We start from the raw sequence: 18,317 nt of genomic DNA on the forward strand, positions 1-18,317 counted from the left end.
GGAGACAGTGTGCACATTTCAAGGATTACTTTTAAGTTTGGTAGGTATGCCAGAACAGCTAGCCCTAGGATAACTTTGCTGCTAAAGCAACATCTTTCTATGCATTGTACTTAGTCTTGTTTGTGATGAGGTTTTTCTGCGTTGGTAGGGTGATTACAGCCCTTTGTTAACTTCAGCACTAATTTTCCCTTCCTGATTCTTTTGGAGGTTCACTGTGGTTGGGTATCATGTGCTTGTGCTACCAGTACCCAAGCTAAACCTGCTTTGTCTGGTTTCCTTTTTACACTGCTGGTACCTGTAGGCAGTCTTGGGGTGGGGTGGGGGGCTCTCCTGTTTAATTCTATTGTTTGTGCCGTCCCTGTCCAGAATCTAACATATGGTTCTAATTATTTTTAGTTTTAAGGATAGACTCATTTTTCTCACCTTAGGCAACTGCTCAGGTAAAGGTGCAGTGTATAATCTAGTTCAATGCTGTAGAGGTTTGAGGGAGATTTGAATAGTTTTCCCCAGTAGGTGGTGCTGTCTGGAGAGGCTTAGGCCGTGTACTGGCTGGTTTTGTGTGTCAACTTGACACAGGCTGGAGTTATCACAGAGAAGGGAGCTTCAGTTGGGGAAGTGCCTCCATGAGACCCAGCTGTGGGGCATTTTCTCAATTAGTGATCAAGGGGGTAGGGCCCCTTGTGGGTGGTGCCATCCCTGGGCTGAAAGTCTTGGGTTCTATAAGAGAGCAGGCTGAGCAAGCCAGGGGAGGCAAGCCAGTAAGGAACATCACTCCATGGCCTCTGCATCAGCTCCTGCCTCCTGACCTGCTTGAGTTCCAGTCCTGACTTCCTCTGGTGATCAACAGCAATGTGGAAGTAAGCCAAATAAACCCTTTCCTCTCCAACTTGCTTCTTGGTCATGATGTTTGTGCAGGAATAGAAACCCTGACTAAGACAGGGGGGAAGGCCTTTCCTGTTGGTCACCTCCCAGGCCCTCTGTCAGTGCTGCAGTTCTCTCCAGTTTGACCTCCTTGACCTCACTTCTCACTGCCTTCCACACCATCCCCTTTACCGAGTTTTTGCTCTTAGTAGGTATTTTCAAGTATCCTGCCTCAAATGTGTATTTTTACTGCTCACTGGATAGCTACTGACTAGCTCTCAGCTTTCAGTTCTTGGTAGGGTTCTCTACTGTAACCCTAGTTAATTATCTGTTATATCACTGTTGTAATTTCCTTCATGTGTATCATAATCTTTTGGTGACTTGTGTCTCCTTCCCAGTAGCTCCTTGAAAAGAACTACTTTCTTCTTTACTCTTCAGAATGCAGAACAGTTCTGGATTCCCCTCACAGATGCTTAGCATGTGTACACTGGATGAAGAGACCAATGTTTCATTTATCCCTAATACCCAGTTACTTACGCTTCGATTCGATTAAAAGGGCTAAGATTTTGGTAATATTACATTATTGAGAAATAAAATCAAGATGCAAAAATAGAATCAGGCTAACTGGGGTGGTAATAAGTATCAAAGAATAAGAAAATTACCCATTGATTTGTTTTAAAATGTTTTCTTGGGGAAAATCATCCCTCCTAAAATTGCTAAGAAGGTATAATCCATAAACGTAGACATGTTAAGCTATGATCACAAACAGTATAAGCTAAACAATGAAGATTTAGATAACAGTGTGCTTGTCTTACTGGAATATGGTTTTCTTTCAGCAAGAAAAATTCTAAATAACTGGGTCTTTCACATGTGTCAGTTTATGGATTCAAGTATTTTGTTCACTAGTGCTATGTAAAGCAAATCAACCTTATTTTAAATTCAACTGAATGTTTTGAAAAATTTTAGATGTATACATTCTTAATAGGCTAGATGGGCCTTGTTCTCACACTTGCTGATTTGGAGTTACCTGAGAACTCATTGATCTATTACATACATGGACCAGTATAGTGATCTATCCTGTTTCTTGCAGTCACTGGTGCCTGTACTGAGCCGAGTTTTGAGCACAAACATGCAGTATTGTATCTCTCCTACATGATACTCCAATAAGGTGGTACTCAGGTTAACTAGTGGTTGTCCTTAGGACAAAATAAGTTTCTTGGTTTGTGAATTTTGACATTTTTCTTTTTGACTTTAATGTACAGAGTATAAAATTGGCATGTATCTATAAGACTGTAAAAGCAGAATTTAAGGCTAAATTAAAGTAGTTGGCTGTGTCCATATTTTAGACTATGAAATTTAGAGCTTTCTACTAGATCAAATTCTTCATAAGCATTCATATATTCCCTCATACTTAATGTTGCTTGTGTGCTTCAAGACCAAGTAGCTTTGCACAGGTCCAGCTCCTGTATCAATATGGTATAGTGACTGAGAGCCTATCAAGTGTGTAGGTGTGCCAGATGAATTCAGCTAAGTACAGATGATAGCCTTCCCAAAATGGCAGCATACTGATTGCTGATAAATTCTAACAGCAGAATCAGAAAGTTATCCAAACAAATTTATCTGTTGCTGTTTAGAAAGCTGGTAGCTTTTAGGTATGGGGCACGCCAGGACAGTTATTGTGATGTCGTCCTACTTCACAGTGGACTGCTGTGTTTCATCAGTCAAGGCAGGTGTTTGTTGGTTCTAAGAGCAGAGGGTAGGCTAAGCTCCAGCCTGAATCTTTGTGGAAGTCACTAGACAGAGCCTTACAGAAGTTAATGTATTTTCTTTGAGAAATGGACATACAAAACATGGAACTCCATTTGTTCAGATGTTTACAAAGCATTTGGCTTTCTATTGCTGCACATGAATAGTATCTTGACAGTTATTACTTTTTTGTTTTTCTAAATCCATGTGAAAGCACACCCAGAATGCATGAAGGACAGACATCTTGGTGGACTTGGTTCTCTACCGTGTGAGTTCTGGGGATGGAAGGGCTGATGGAAGGTTCTTACTTGCTGAACCATCTTGCTGCCCCGGTTTCCTTTCATTAAGTGAAAATATTCACACATGAAAAACAAGAAGTGAAACGCTTTCTGGGTCCCAGACCAGAACTAGACGTTGACCCTGTTCAAAACTGCTCAGCTATAAGGATGCTGTAATTGTCAGAAGATAGCCCTGCCTGGTTGACTACTAACAACGTGTCCACGGAACTGCTTAGTTTCTACTTTCAGCAGTTTTTGCTTTGAAACATTTCCATTGTGGGCCTGGAAATGGAACTGAACTTTTATTTTTAGTGTGAATTCATGCAATTATAGGAATTTTTCTCCTGAAGAATATATTAACCAGACGTTTAAAGTAGGATTTAAGTAGTTTACATACTAAGTGAAATGAAGTTTAAGTATACACACTTAATTTTAAAACTAAAATAAATTAAATGGTTTTAAATATTGTGAATTGCCATGGAACTCTGTGATCTTGTGGTAAATGGTCTGTTCATTAGTCTACATTATAAATGTGTAGTAACTGAATTCCAGTGAGATATAATATCTTTTCTTCCCTGGTAGTAGAGAAAAGGGATATTAAAAAATAACATTAATAGAAAATAGTATACAACTCAAGGCTTTTATCAATAGATGAGATTAAATACTGGCAAGACACATTACTTTGTCTTTCTGATTCTAAGTCTTCGATGACTCAGATTATAGTGGTACTAGGTTCTACAAACAGCAATTTTAAATGATGCTGACAGTTTAAAAAAAAAACAAAACAGCAAGACAAACTTTTTTTTCTTTTTTAATATCTATATAAAAAATAACGAGCGATTTACAGATCTTTCTCTAATCAGAACCTCAAGTGTGTGTGTGTGTATATATATATATGTATATATATATATAAAGGTACTGTACATATATAAACATTTACATCCAGTACATCCATATTTTGCTCAGCATTCCAAGGCCACATTGCTAAGTCAATATATAATCAGTACAGTGACATGTTACTTAGGAAGATCCACATCATATTGACAACATGACATCAAAGTTATGTCACATTTAACAATAAAAATAGGATTTGTATCACTATTTGTGGACTATAGGGAAAATAAATCATTTCTGTTACTAAATTCTTAGCATTTATCAAGCCTCCTAATTTGCACTATTCAAGTAGTTTTGAGATGGGTTAAATACAGTTCTGGATGGAAGCATGTGTCACATCGGGCCAGTACAGTTGTCACAGTGGAATCTGTCAGACTCACAAGGTAATAGAATGAGTGTTCAAATACTCCATAGACAGACAGTTTTGGTCTGAGAAATGTCTATATTTATAGATGTTTCTGAATGCTGCTTTAGGGAATTAATGTCTTGATCTATTGTATGAGTTTAAGAATTGTCTCCAACTTTCAGCAAACATTTTTATTAGACTTTAAAAAGAACTCTGAAAACTTTGTTTTTAAATAATTAGCTAAAAATTAAAGTTCTAATACACCATATTAGTCCTGACTTGCTGAGGAAGCCTAAGACAGGCTCTGCTTCTGAAGCCCTGATGCTCGTGTGTCTGCCCCTAGATGAACTCCTCTATGTCACAGGCGCTGGTGCTTTGTCTGACAGTGGACTGTAAAACTGGCTTCATAATTAAGTCCCTCACAAAACTCTACATAGTATTTTGGGTCTTCAACTATATATTAAAGACTAATGATTAATAATCAAAATAGCCAGATGTAGTTTTTCTTTAAAGAGAAATAAGCGGTACTTCTACATGCTTCTTGTACTTCCCTCAAGACTACAGGTGATCTGAGACACTGTCACTGTCTAAGGGATGGCTAACATGGCAGGAGATTGTTAATTCTGTTGCTTAGAATTCTCATTTTGAGTATTCAACTGTAAGGAATATCTTTAGCAGTTACTTTAAACACCTTACTTAGCCGTAAAAAAAGCATTTATACTAGTTGACCTTTCCTGTAATGTGATGTTTGTGAATTGCAGTTTTAAACTAGGATGGTCAGAAGCTGTGAGAAGAGGCAAGGCCCACTTTAATGATGAGCTAACAATTTCTTCCTCTGCAAGGACTCAAATATTTCTCTCTGTAAACATGCAACATGCTATTGAAAACATCTTCAAGCCAAACTGAACTGTTTGATGACTGGAAATATCAGAATGGGAAGGATCAAAACAGACATGTTACAGTAGATAACTTGGCACAAACACAAAGTGAGTTGTGACCACACTGCTAAGATCATGTCATTGCTGAGCGAGCAGCCTGAGCAGGGCACGACAAGTGAGCCCTTGGATGCAGCTCCTTCCTGAGCATGAGGAAGGGCAGTCGGCCAGGGCCAGGTGGGTCTTAGCAATCCCAGAAGCCCTTCATGCAGCCTGGCTACCTGGTATTGAAGAATTTCTGGGGGAAAACCACCCCTTTCCCCCTTAATAGACTGCTGTGTTTTAGTACAAGATTACAACTTAATTTTCTTTATTTTATACAAAAGGTCACAGCTATTTTTCAGCCACGCCAGTAGTGCCTGTGACTTTATTTGCACGTGGCACCCTCCAGGGTCCTGGAGTGATGGGTGCTTTCTTGACTGGAAAGCTACTTTCAGTTGTGCCCCCTGCACGTTCCTTGCATCTGTCAGTGACCTCTGATTCTTTGTGTTTGTGATCTGCTTTACTTAATGCCATCTTCTCTTCAGGTTCCTGCTTGAGCTGCTTTGCTGAGATCTGGGTGTGTTCTTCTGTTTTGTCTCTACTTGTTTCTCCTGCTGTTGGCTTCTTTCCTTTTTCCTTTTCAGCTACTACCCTACTAGCAGTGTTGCTAGTCTTTCTGGATGGGAGAGATGTTTCATCAGCTTTACTGCTCTTTTTCTCTGGAGACCTTGTTCTATTTTTTCCCAGCTGACTCTGCTTCAGATCTTTCCTACTGACCCCTGACTTTTCTTTCCCATCTGGGAGCTGTTCAGTGCTGTCACTAGGGTGGCCTGCTGCTCTTCGGCTCCCAGCCTCTGATAATTTGCCTTCAGTGTTTGACAGGCTGTTGCCTCCAATCTTCTGCTGCTTCTTGGGGCTAGAAGATCGTCCTCTGTCTTGTCGATAGGGATCTTGTCCAGAGCCCCCTTTAATGGTGAGCTGACCTTTATTTTCTCCTTTCCTAGGGCTGAGTGACCGGTCTCTAGATTTTCCTTTGGGGTCACTTTTTAGGGGCCTGGGAATCTTTTCCAAATGTTCCTCTGAATGTCGATTAACTGACTTTTTGGGACTAGCAGATCTACCTCTTTGTGTAACACCATTTTCTCCTTTTAGTAGATTCTTCTCACCATGCCCGTAACTTCTGGGTAGATCCTTCTTACTCACATTTTTCTGGACAGACTGGCTTCCATTTAAAGTGCTTTTCTTTTCTTGTACAGTGTCTTTTAATTCTTCTGCCTTTTCACATATCTGAACTCTAATCAGAGAGTCTTCAGTTACTGGCACATGAGACTCTTCAAATGTGGAAGCAGAATGTGAAGATGGGAGAAGTGGAGGCTGTTCATCATAAATGACATTGGAAGATGAAGGACTGTTAGTATCCCAATCACCTAAAAAGTGATTGAGTAGAACACTGTTACACTCAAGGATTAAATAGGAACAGTGAGCTGTGAACTGACAGCCGTTCGAATGTTACTGGTTGCATAGCCCGAGGAGTATGTTACATAGCTTATTCATGGTAACATTGCTCTCTGTAAAGGCAGATGCTTATAGATATCTGCTCATGTATGGAGGGGATATTTGTGTTATAGTAATTTTTCACACGGGTACTATAAGACATATATGATCTGTGAATTCTTTATATTCATTTAGCCAAATAAGATACAGATAATCAATCAAAGTGGACCAAAGTGCCTGATCCAGTGAACTTACTAATTAAGCTATTATTACTGTTTAACTTAAGGATATGCCAAATTCACTAGTGAAAAACATCAGACGTGGTAACCAAAATGTGGTTTATGGGCACTTTCTTGTTAGGCTGTCCAATTTAATGTCAAAAGAAGATTGAAAAAGTGCAGAAGACAGAAACAGATGTATTTAATAGCATCATTTTAATTAAAAAGAAAATGAAAGAAGTGATTTAAAAGACATGCAAATTTACCAAGTCTTTTTAAGGAAAGACCAAGAAAAGCCCTGAAAGCCTTAATGTTGCTCAGGTTTCACGTAGGAGCACAGACCGGAAGGAGCCAAACCTGAAGAAGGAAGAGAAAAAGCCTAGGACTACGTGAAGACAAACCAGTACAGTTAGCATAGATGTCCCTGGGAACGCGTGCTGTATAAGCAGACGGTGGAAGATAACACAGCCAGAGGATCACAGCTGCAAGGGACTGTAGGAGATTATGTCTACACGCACCCTGCAGAAGCTCTCTGATGGGGAGCTGGGCAGGGGAGACACATATTAAATGGGCACGGTGCTGCCTTTATTTCTAGGATCATGCATTTTTAAAAACACTGTGACAGTTCAAAAATATATAATGAAGCCGAGGGCATTCACAATCAGTGCAGGAGTACAGACATATTATCTTAGGTTTACTACCCTGTCCCTAGGTAATAGGGCTATAGCAACTTATTTTGGTAAGTGACTAAAGAATCCTAAAGTTTCTTCGTCATTTATTCATTGAGACAAAGAATATCTAGGGCTCAGTATCTTACTTTAAGAAAATAACATTTTTTTTGGGGGGGGGGGCAATGTGTTTCTAGCCAAAGAGGGGATTATTCTGAGACATCTGAATTGTTTGCCTCTAATGTTATTACAGGCATGTTTCTGTACAAAATGGACTGTGTGCTTTTAGATGAAGTAAATATAAAATATATTCTATTCCAACCATACTGTTTGGAAACATCATTGCATCATAGTAGCTTTCTCTGGGGGTTCTGGTGACCACTTTTAGCCAACGACATGCCCATCACCTCCAGAGGGTATTCCTTTCCTTCTGCCACCCCCCTTGCCAGCATGAGTGTTTAGCTACTTTGCTTACCATGGTCAGGTATTAAGCCAGTTCCTGGCCTCAAAAGAAGAAGGACTTTATTTCCACCAGCCTGAATGAGCTCAATTGCTCGAGTGTGTGTGATGCCTTGTGTCGGTTCCCCATTGATTTCAACGATCTGGTCACCAACCTGGACAGGGAACATTGACAACTGTATGAAATGGCACCAAGCTTCATTTCCACATTGTCAACAGAGCCCTTCAGCTCTGCTAAGTCATTCTCACTTGTAAAGTCTTGAACCTAGACAGTGTGCTATCTTGGTGACAGCTGATGGGGACACAACACATGATTTTATTTACTTGATAAAAATTCTGCACGGGAAAGTTTTTATGTGGCTACCAGTCAGTATGTGAGCATTTGAAATAAAGCATTAAATTCAGACTTTCCCACATCTGAAGGCCCTGAAACTAATCCCTAGTATTGTAAAATAAATAATAAAAACCTAGTTTTCTACCAAGACTTAAACACCCTAGAAAGAGTGACATAGCCTTAACCTAAGTGACAGTGCAGAGTGGCACGTAAGGAACAGTCTGTAAAGGGTGCTTTCAAACACGAGCTAATCTTGACTTGGTTTTCTGAAGCTGGAGCAGAGGCTTGCTCATCACTGGCGCTTTCCTGAGACACTGGCCATTCTTTAAACTGCCAGCATATCCCACGAGTGAGGCTTCAGCTAAATGATCTATTTTAGAGATTAAAAGTTAAAGAACTTAAGATTTGAGAATACATTAATATGAACACTTATTTAAACTAATTACTGGATTTATATAGTAACAAATATAAAACCATTTTCCTAGGAAACAGAAAACTAGGACCCAGAATAATATACCACAGTGCTGGTGTCATTTACCAGAAGTGTCTATTTTAAAGGAAAATAAAAAATATGGTGAAATTTAACAATAAGAAACATGAATAAAAATGTTGGTTTTGACATCTGTATCAAGGTAACATGTAACTGAGGGTATTTATTGACTTCAAACAATACTGATTATCAAAACCCCAAATATTTGTAAGATACTCAGACAATGTGTACATAATATGACAAAAGAGACTCAGTAAGTATTTGATGGGCTGGAGAGATGGCTCAGTAATTTACAGCATTCTCCTAGAGGACCTGGGTTCAATCTCTAGTACCTACATGGCAGCTCACAACCTTCTTTAATGCCAGTTCCTGGGGATCAGACACTCCTTTCTGGCCTCTGTGGGCCAGGCAAGTATATACATACATATATACGTGTGAGCAAAACACCTATAAAACACAAATAAATCCAAAACAACAAACCCCACACACATATCAAAACGAACGCTTTATCTATAGTTAAATATCTATTGACCAGACAGGAAGCTGAACTGTGGGGTCCAGGTATATGGCTTTACTTTTTTCTAGATCAGCAGTCTCTCTCATTTTCTTCACCTTTGAAATGAAAACCAAAGTCCTACCTCCTAGGGTTGTGGGAGAGTCAGTGCTATGCAATAGGACTACACAAATGGCAGATGAGTGCTGGCTGGAAGTACTGTTGGAAACAATCTTTTACATCAGATGTTGGGGTTCTGTTGTTTTAAAAGTGAGCTCCCATCTTGTAGGCATTCTCTGTCTCCCTGACACATGGCACTGCTTATTGTCTCAGGACTAGAGTTCTCCACCAGCTAGACTGTCTTGATCTGGGATTTCTTCACAGGCTCCAGAGGGTAAGAATTACATTTCTTCTTTTTATAGATTTCCCAGTCTCAGGTATTCAGTAATGGTAACAAGCAGACAAAAACAATTATGTAAAATGAAAAAGCTTAAAAATAAAAACAAGCAGAGTAAGACAATAAAGATTACAGGACAGAAAACAGTAAGAAAGGCAATTAAAATCCTTACTGTCCAAAATAAGTGGAACAAAAGCCTCTTTGGTAAGTGATTAAAAAATCATTTTCCTGAGGAAGTCGGAAAGTAATTCCGACAATAAATGAAAATCAGTTTGAGCACAGTTGGCTCATCTTTGGGAGAGAGTCACATTCTTTCTCTTAAACCACAAACCTATATATTTTAATATAAATAAAATGTAAATAAAACATGTAATTGAACAGGCTCGCCACCAGGTGTCATTTTTAACTGTAAGATAAAATAGGAAGGAAAGGGAAGTGGAGCTCGGGGTTTCTGTGAGGCCAGCAGGGCTGTGCTCCTGGCTGTGTAGAAACCAAAGGGAAACACTCTGCGGACAGGCAGGGGAACATTTTTGCTGAGATTTTCAGTTACTATAAAAACGTCAATAGAAATGGTGAAAATATGTTTGAAAAGTTGAACACTCAACCCCATTTTTGTATTACTGAAAAGTGAGGGAGAAAGGGAAGGAAAGAGAAATGAAAGGCAGACAAAAGGAGTTAGGAAAAAGTCTTGTATCTGTAGGCTCAGCTAATTGGGTAGGTAGTGAGTTGAGGCCAGCCTTAGCAAAACAATGAGGCCCTAAAACTTAGGGGAAAGAATCGTTCAGGTTGATGCTTCCGAAGGTCCTGAGTTCAAATCCCAGCAACCACATGGTGGCTCACAACCATTTGTAATGAAATCTGACTCCCCCTTCTGGTGTGTTTTAAAAATAATAAATAAATCTTTGGGCCTGAGGGAGCAGAGTTTACCGGAGCAAGCAGGGCCGGAACGAGCAGAGGTCCTGAATTCAGTTCCCAGCAACCACATGATGGCTCACAACCATCTGTACAGCTACAGTGTACTCATATACATAAAAAAAATAAATCTTAAAAAAAAAATGGTTTTTGTTTCTTCAAAAAAAAAAAAAAAATGTGGCAGTTGTGGCTGGAGAGAGGCTGTAAGGTGGCACAGTCATCTGTAACTAGTCCCAGAGCATCGGCTGCCCTCTTCTGGCCTCTGAGAGTACTGAATGTATGTGGTACATTTAAGCACAGACATACCTGAAGGCAAAACACCCATATATATACACAATATTAAATTGTTGAAAAATCTTCTAAAGGAGTCTTACAAATGTGTCTAGCATGTGGATTAGATCCTAAAGCCTGTTAAGAAATAATATCCCTCCCAAGGAACTCCAACCCAAGTGATCCTCAAGGAGCTTGGCCTCCCTGAGCCTCAGATGTAAGTCCAAGTATAGGCACTTATGTCAGAGCACAGCAAACAGCAGCAGAGCTGAAGACAGACCCTGAGTGTCTGGCCCTGACGTCCTGCTTAGAGAGCTGGGGATGCAGACCTCAGGTTTGCTAGGCACATGCAGAAACATCCCTCAGGACCTGGTCCAGCTCCAGACCCAGGAGTTTACAGATCCTCTCACCTTCTCACAGTACCTTCTCACCTACAAGCTAACATTTTCTTGATTTCTAAATTATACATTGTTGCTGTTCCTCTAGCCTTGTCTACTCAGTAATAAGTAAGAGCTGAGAATAATTCTTATTTTTCTATTTAGGAGCTGGTGAAATGATTCTGCCGGTAAAGGTACTTATAGCCAGTGCTGACAGATGAACGGATGGAAAGTAAGCGCCAGTTCTCACAAGTTGTCCCCTGACATGCACCTTGGCAAGCATGCCCTTACACAAGTGTATCCACACACTAACTAATTCTAAAGATTCATTGTCTACATTATCCATCCTTGTACCCTCCTGGCATCTATAAACATGAAAACTAATCTTAATTTAAAAAATCCCACCCAGAGCATTCATTTGAAAAACATTTATGAACTATCCACTGTGACTTTTCAAAGCACTGTATGAAGTACTGAAGATACTGGAATTAAAAGGTACAGAATACCAACTTGAGTTGCTAATCTGAGACCAGCAAGGGAGGAGGGAGGCAAGAGAGCTGGAGGCCCTCCTCCCTGGGCGTCATGTAGAGAATCAGAGATGTCTCTGAAAGCTGGCATGCTCTTATAGACAGATCCAAACCTAAAGTGAAAGTCTACCTGCTTCTGTTTATTTTTGAAATGAAAGTAGATTGAGTCATAGGATGTAAGCTTCTGATGCACTGTAGAACTAAGTATTCCCTGCTTGGTCTTCATTTGTATGATGGAAATAGTAGATCTCAGGACTCTATTTGGAACTAACATTTTTAAAAAGGAGAAATGTGAAATACCACAGCAGAGGAGAGTGAAGAGGAGGGAGAGGACGAGGGGAGAGGACCAAGCAAACACTAAAGGATGGACACAACTTAAACTGAAGCTCAAGAAGAAGCCACTTAAGGCTACATGGCTACAAGATGGTGAAAAGTGGTTTCACTCCATCTTCTGAGGACCAAACCCAGGGCCTTGCACTTGCTACATAAGCGCTCTATCACTGAGCTAAATCCCCAACCCTGTCCTCAATTCTTAAACCTGAGCTCTTTTCTTTTCATTAAACTAGGGGAGAAACCAAACAGGCTACATGAGCTGGTGCCGCTGGCGTGCGGCTCTTCTGGTCACAGCCCCCTGGCTTACAACTTTGCATTTCTACTTTCCTGCTTTATCTTTTCTTGTGCACCAACTGTAGGCCACTGCTGCTCTCTAGACATCTTTGAATGATTTAATCTAGCACAATGGCTTACTCATCCCTTCTGTCTGGGTCATGCCACCATCTAAGGCCTGTGAAATACTCCTGCACAGCTCTACCTTAACACGATAAAAACTACACAGCTGACTGCCTTTCTCACCTGAGCCAACCTATTTTTTTTTTTTTTTTTGATTATACAGGCAAGATGAGGTCCCCAAGACATCCTTTGTCTCTCACTCACTGAACAGATACTTATGAGTCATCTAAGCTGGTCCTTTCTTTACTGGAAGGTGACCTCATCTACATAATTTGTCTTCTAGGTAGGAGGTTACCACTCAAGTTATCCTCACATGGCCATCCCATGCGAGAGTGACAGCTGGCTCTCTTCTCCAGCACCTCCATGCTGATAAGCACTCTCCTCTCTTTCCCTCCTTTCCCTGCACTCCTGCACACACCCTAAGTAAGCCCACCATCCAGAGTTCCCTGCTATGTGGGTTCCCTTCCCTTCATTTCCCTGCACTGTTTTTCCCTCAGCTTGCCAGAGCTTCCCTCGACCTTGCTCCTGAATGTACTTCCCTCCGAACACCTTCACCAGTCAGTCTCTCTGACCTTGTGCATATGCCTGGTCATTCTGAGGAAGGCATGGTATCACCTCTCACCCATTCCCCTGACACCAAGCATAAAGCCTTGGTTAAGGCAGACACTCAGAACTGCTTATGGAGAGAATGGTCGGTGTGGAAAGCACAAAGCTGCAACTGCCCAGAAGCTATTTCTATTTCTAAAACTAGGTCTACTCACGTTGCCCATGCTGGCCTCAAACTTGCTCTGGTAGCTGTGGGTGACTATGAACTTGTGACTCTGCTGTCTCTATTTCCCAAGTGTGGAAATTACAGCTGTGCACCACCACTCACAGTCTTGATGTGCTGCCAGGGACTGGACCCAATGCTTTGTTATAACTGAGCAAGCACACTACTGACTGAGCTACATCCCAGCTTCTCCTCCCCCAAGACTTTTCTGATTACTAGACCTAAGAATAATTTGTCTTACTATTTATTCAGTTTAAAAGGTTCTTTTGGGGGCTAGAGAGATGGCTCAGTGGTTAAGAGCACTGACTGCTCTTCTGAGTTCAAATCCCAGCAACCACATGGTGGCTCACAACCATCTGTAATGGGATCTTGCGCCCTCTTCTGGTGTGTCTGAAGTTACTTACATATAACAATAAATAAATCTTTTTTTAAAAAAGTTCTTTTGCCTTGGTGCTTACTGAAAACAGAAGAAACCCAAAGTTCTCGGGTGGTAAGAGGGCTAGAACTTAAAATCTTCAGTGATTACTTAACTATCACATTAACTGATTTTTAAAAATTGGGGTCAACAATTGCTTTTTATGTAAGATTTTTCTTTAATATCCAGAGAAGGAGAAAGGTGGAGATATATAAGCCATTTAGTCTCCAGTGCCCTGCATGATGCTGGTGTTGCAAAGTTAAGAAAGCCTGTGATGGAATAGTACAGAGTGAACTCTGGTCTTTCTAATAATCATAAGCGATTGGCAGGGCTAGTCTTTTGCCTCTGTAGGGATCTAAGTAGAAAAACTCCCTGGGCTTATTATGTCTTAGAAGAAACTGTGGAGTCTTTTTATCCTGCCATCAGGACTGTAATAAGATGGAAGTGATTGATTCAGTAATGCAGCTGCCCTGCACTGACTGTTCTGGACGCAGAGAAGCCGTCAGGCTCTGAACCCCTGGCTGGCTGGGAAAGCACAGTGGCGGCACGTGGCAGCACTCCGTGGCAGAAACCGTCTCCTGTGTAGGAAAGAGCATTCCCTCTAAAGCAATTACTTCTAGAACTTTCTAGTCTAGAGCCAAAAGCAAAGGCTGCAAGCAAAAGTCAACTCACGTGAATTCTGCCGTCTTTGATGGCAGGCCCATCCTCAGCAAGGCGAAGGATGAACAGCCCCATGTTGTACTCCTTCCCTCCTCGGAGGCTGAACCCGAAACCTCGAGGGCCTCTCTCCAGCTCCACAGGGTAACACCCAAGGCTCTGGAGAAGCAAGCATGACAGAGTGTTCTCATGCACTGCTTCTGCTGGGTCTTGAAGAGAGTCTGCTTTTATAGCTGAGGGAAATAGTGTATACTCTTGATACAGTTCTAAGTGGTAAGCAAGGACTGCTAGCTGGGACTGCTACTTAATTTTTATAAATTCAAATGAATTCATTTGAAGATTATGCCTTTTTCTAGTTGGTCAATGTTCAACAGAACAATTAAGAGAACAGAGTTTTTGAAAGTACCAACTTTACCAAGATTTTTTACAAATTTTCCTGAAAAACAAGCAAGCAAAAGCTCCCTCCTTTAATTAGCTACAGTACCATGCACTTGTACATACTTAATCTAGGTTCCAATTTCTGTTTGTATGGTTTAGTGAATGCCAACCACGTTACCAGTTCTGTAAAAATTAGTAATTCTGAAAGCAAATGTATCTGAACAGATTTGCAATAAAAACACCAATGTCAGTGATATAGCAAACCCAAAAAAAACCAGTACCAGGGTGTCTGTGTTTACCTGATTGTGCCGACTGCCTACAACTGAAATCACTGCAGTGTCAGGCTGTGCAAGGTGCTTATGGTCAGACCAGGAATGTCTGTAAGAACTGCAGACATCTTTCCCAATTTCACCTTCTAGGGCAATTCTATGAGAGAAACCAAGTTATGTTCTGCACTGAGAAAATGAGAAACAGTCTAAAAAGAAAAGCAGACCAACTTTTCTCAAAGCTGAGCCTTACCATCCCCTATCCTGACAAGCTGCTGTAAACAGACTATCTCTAGAATCCCCACTGCTAGGAAAAAAGGCTGTTCCCTCTCTCCGAAGCTAAAGACTGAGCCCCATCCCCTTCCTTCAGTGGTGTTTTGATGGAGTTGCTCTCAAAGAAAGCTGCACTCAAAATAACTGAACCGGGGTGGGGGTGGGGGTGGGCAGATACCATGACCTTGTCACCATGAGAAATGGACCTTCTGAAGCCCCGAGGCCTGGGAAGATGCTGAATTACTGGAAATGTAGTTTTTCTTTTATGAATATTTTTAACAAAGTAAAGAAATATGTTCAAATTACTGCCCAAGTGTATGGCGGTTTGAGAAGACTGACTCAGGTGGGGCTGGGCCTCCCCTACTAAAGTGCTTACCAGAGAAGTAGGCTAGATGCTGCCTCAGGGATGACTAGCTCACTGTTGTGCCTGGCATGGAGGCTGGGAAGCAGGGTGAGGGTTTGGAAGGGCAGGAGGCACTGGGAAGGACTGTGAGGATAAGATACTCAACAGCTTTCTTCCAGACTTAGCTCTCTGGCTTGTGCATTACTGCCTGGGAGTAGGATAGTGAAAAGCAGGGAGATGAGAAAAACCCAAAACCTGAGAGTAGCCACACCTGTCCCCAGGTATGTGGTTGGCCTGTGCCTGTCCCATGGGCCTGTGCTGCAGGGCTGGGCTCTGCCTGGCTGAGTTTGTTCCTGATGGTGGACCATGATGCTCTGTTTAAATGAGAAAACAACAGAAATTAGAATCTGTACATGAGAACATGAAGACCAAGGAGCTCTTTAAGTAAGCAACAGTGATGGCGACAGTTCCCAGCTTTACTGCTTTCACAGGACTGCACTGGTTCTTCCTGGAGTTGGAACAGTAATGTCCTCCTCCTCGGGCTGTAAGTAACATTTATGTTTTAAGAGAACAGCAACCATTTTTTATTTCACATTTTCACTGCTGTCTCTTCCACACTATGGAAACCAGCACACATCCAGTCATATCTGTGTAAAGTACAGAGTTCCAGAGGCTACTCATGATGCTGGAGTACAGAGGCCACTCTGCAAGCTATACACATCTGGGAACTTGCATTTTAACAAAGAAAGTTATCCTGCTGATGCTTAGCATCAAAAATCACAAAGTCATCCAGAGTGTTGAGAAATGTTTATAAAGATTTCCTGTTTTTGTTTTCTAAGAGCGTGAATGTGTGTGTGTGTGTGTGTGTGTGTGTGTGTGTGTGTGTGTGTGTGTGTGTGTGTGAATGAATGGACTGTAAAACCCATTCAACAAGAGGGAAAAGAAACCATGCCTGTACTGGAAACCTACCTAACTACTCTGTGCTAGTGAAGTCATGGTTATTAAGAAGAATCTACAGCCATTGATTTACTAAAATCAGAATAATCCCCAACAACAATCTAAACATTTGTCCTTATACCCACAGATAAGTATAGTCTTCACTCTTCATCAAGGAAATGTCTCATTGCAACAGACGGAGACCACTACAACTACAGAAAACCACAACCAATCAAAATGCAGAGCTGTGGAGCCTAGTACCAGTGGATGCATCTACAAGACAACCTTGCACCAAAGACTCAGAGAACACTGAAGAAAGGGGGCAGAAAGTTTGTAAGAGCCAGAGGATTGGTTTGCTGTGAGATTGTGTTTCCTAGTAATGTCAGAAGTTACATAAAGTATCAACATGACTGCCCAAACATAAGCTGAAAAAGGATGACACCAACTGACATGCAAAAGTGGATTGGAGAAAAGTGCATGAGGCCTTAACCCAAATAACTACAGGCAACTGAGGATTTCTGGGCGTGGGAGGAAATAGTTTTCCCCAGAGAAGAGCATACTCAATTAGTTATCCAATACCAAATGCTCAGTTCTGAAAGCATACATACAAGTGACACTATACTGATTGAGCAGGTTATATCGCATGGTTTTCTTGTCACTAATTTTTAATTTCCTTCAGTTCCTGAGCCTCTAGTTTTAACATAACCCACGAAACAGGCCAACTGTCCTGCTTTAAGTCTTAAGGTAAACCTGTCACATATAAGACTGTAACCAAATTTATTTCACCTCGTGTTCAACATGCCAGTTTCTCTGTGGGATCCTTCTGGCTGTTTAAGCACACTGTGACCACAGTGTCTTCACAATGTTGAGTGCACTGCACACAAACAAGCTGATGATGCCAAGTAAAGACCATGAAAAAGGGCTCAGCTAGGAACCTTAGTGTTTTAGTGGAGGTAGAGATGGCTGCAACAGTTATGGAAACTCTCACAGCACTGAGCCAAATGGCAATGTTAATACTCATTGACGAAGCAAGTAATTCTGCTCCCAGAAATCTCCACATTGTTTTATAGGAGACACATACAAATGTGTATCACAAGGCTTTTTTTTGATGTTGAGAGCTGGGAGCAATGTGGGAAGCAGACAGGTAAACACCCATGGCAAACTACCTAGCTACAATGTGGATATACCGTAAATATACAGAATGCTTTAAGAACAAAGCACAAAACAGCAAAAAGAATATAAATGAGTCAGTCTTCATCAACATTCAAATGTCTGTGCATCAAAGGGTAAGTAATAAGAAAGTGCAAAGACAAATGCAGGCTGGGAGGCAAACATATGAAAGCTGCACTCCTGAAAAAATCTACCATCAGAATAAGTAAAGAAAACTTAAATAATACAACAAAAGGCAAGTAAGATATGATTTGAACGGCCACGTCTCCAAAGCCCAGGAAAAGATGCTAAATTAACATTATACCAGTTGTCAGTGACATGTGAGGCCAAAGCTCAGTGAAATACCACTTCACATTGTTAGAATGGCCAGTATGAGAAAACAACCGACCAGAAAATAAGTGTTGTGGAGGATCCGACAAAACTGGAAGCCTCCTTCATACATGGCTGATGAGAGTATAAGATCATGTAGCTGGCTAAAAGAATCATTTGGCAACTCCTCAAAAAGTCAAATATGAGAGTACACAATATGACCTGACAATTCTAACTTTAGGAAAAACTCTAGAGAAATGAAATCATGCATTGCAGGAAAACATGTACAGTAACTGACACAATTCACAATAAAAAGAAGAAACAAATGGCTACCAAATGATTAATTGGAAGTAAGAGGATATGTATGTAAAATGGACTTACATTATTACAT

General features: G+C 41.0%; 1 protein-coding gene and 1 long non-coding RNA gene across 4 annotated transcripts in view; one reads left to right on the forward strand and one right to left on the reverse strand.

The window, feature by feature from the left end:
- The first annotated feature begins 1,452 nt into the window (after nt 1-1,452).
- Nucleotides 1,453-12,191, forward strand: LOC116093550. Its single transcript, XR_004119742.1, has 2 exons — nt 1,453-2,875; nt 11,320-12,191. It is a non-coding gene; the product is annotated as an uncharacterized LOC116093550 (long non-coding RNA).
- The window catches only part of Magi3 (membrane associated guanylate kinase, WW and PDZ domain containing 3), a 193,966-nt gene continuing 179,329 nt past the window's right edge, over nt 3,681-18,317 (reverse strand). The window contains exons 17-22 of one of the 3 annotated variants that reach the window (XM_031375051.1): nt 15,783-15,885; nt 14,929-15,055; nt 14,267-14,410; nt 7,898-8,036; nt 7,021-7,111; nt 3,681-6,469 (exon numbers count right to left, since the gene is read on the reverse strand). In XM_031375051.1, coding sequence (XP_031230911.1) covers nt 7,062-7,111; nt 7,898-8,036; nt 14,267-14,410; nt 14,929-15,055; nt 15,783-15,885 — 563 coding nt within the window. In that variant the 3' untranslated portion in view covers nt 3,681-6,469; nt 7,021-7,061. Of the gene's footprint in view, nt 6,470-6,882; nt 7,112-7,897; nt 8,037-14,266; nt 14,411-14,928; nt 15,056-15,782; nt 15,886-18,317 lie in introns of those variants that run through there. The other 2 variants (XM_031375050.1, XM_031375052.1) reach the window with 2 other exon arrangements.

Source organism: Mastomys coucha, unplaced genomic scaffold, assembly GCF_008632895.1.
Source record: "Mastomys coucha isolate ucsf_1 unplaced genomic scaffold, UCSF_Mcou_1 pScaffold16, whole genome shotgun sequence".
Taxonomy (NCBI): Eukaryota; Metazoa; Chordata; class Mammalia; order Rodentia; family Muridae; genus Mastomys; species Mastomys coucha.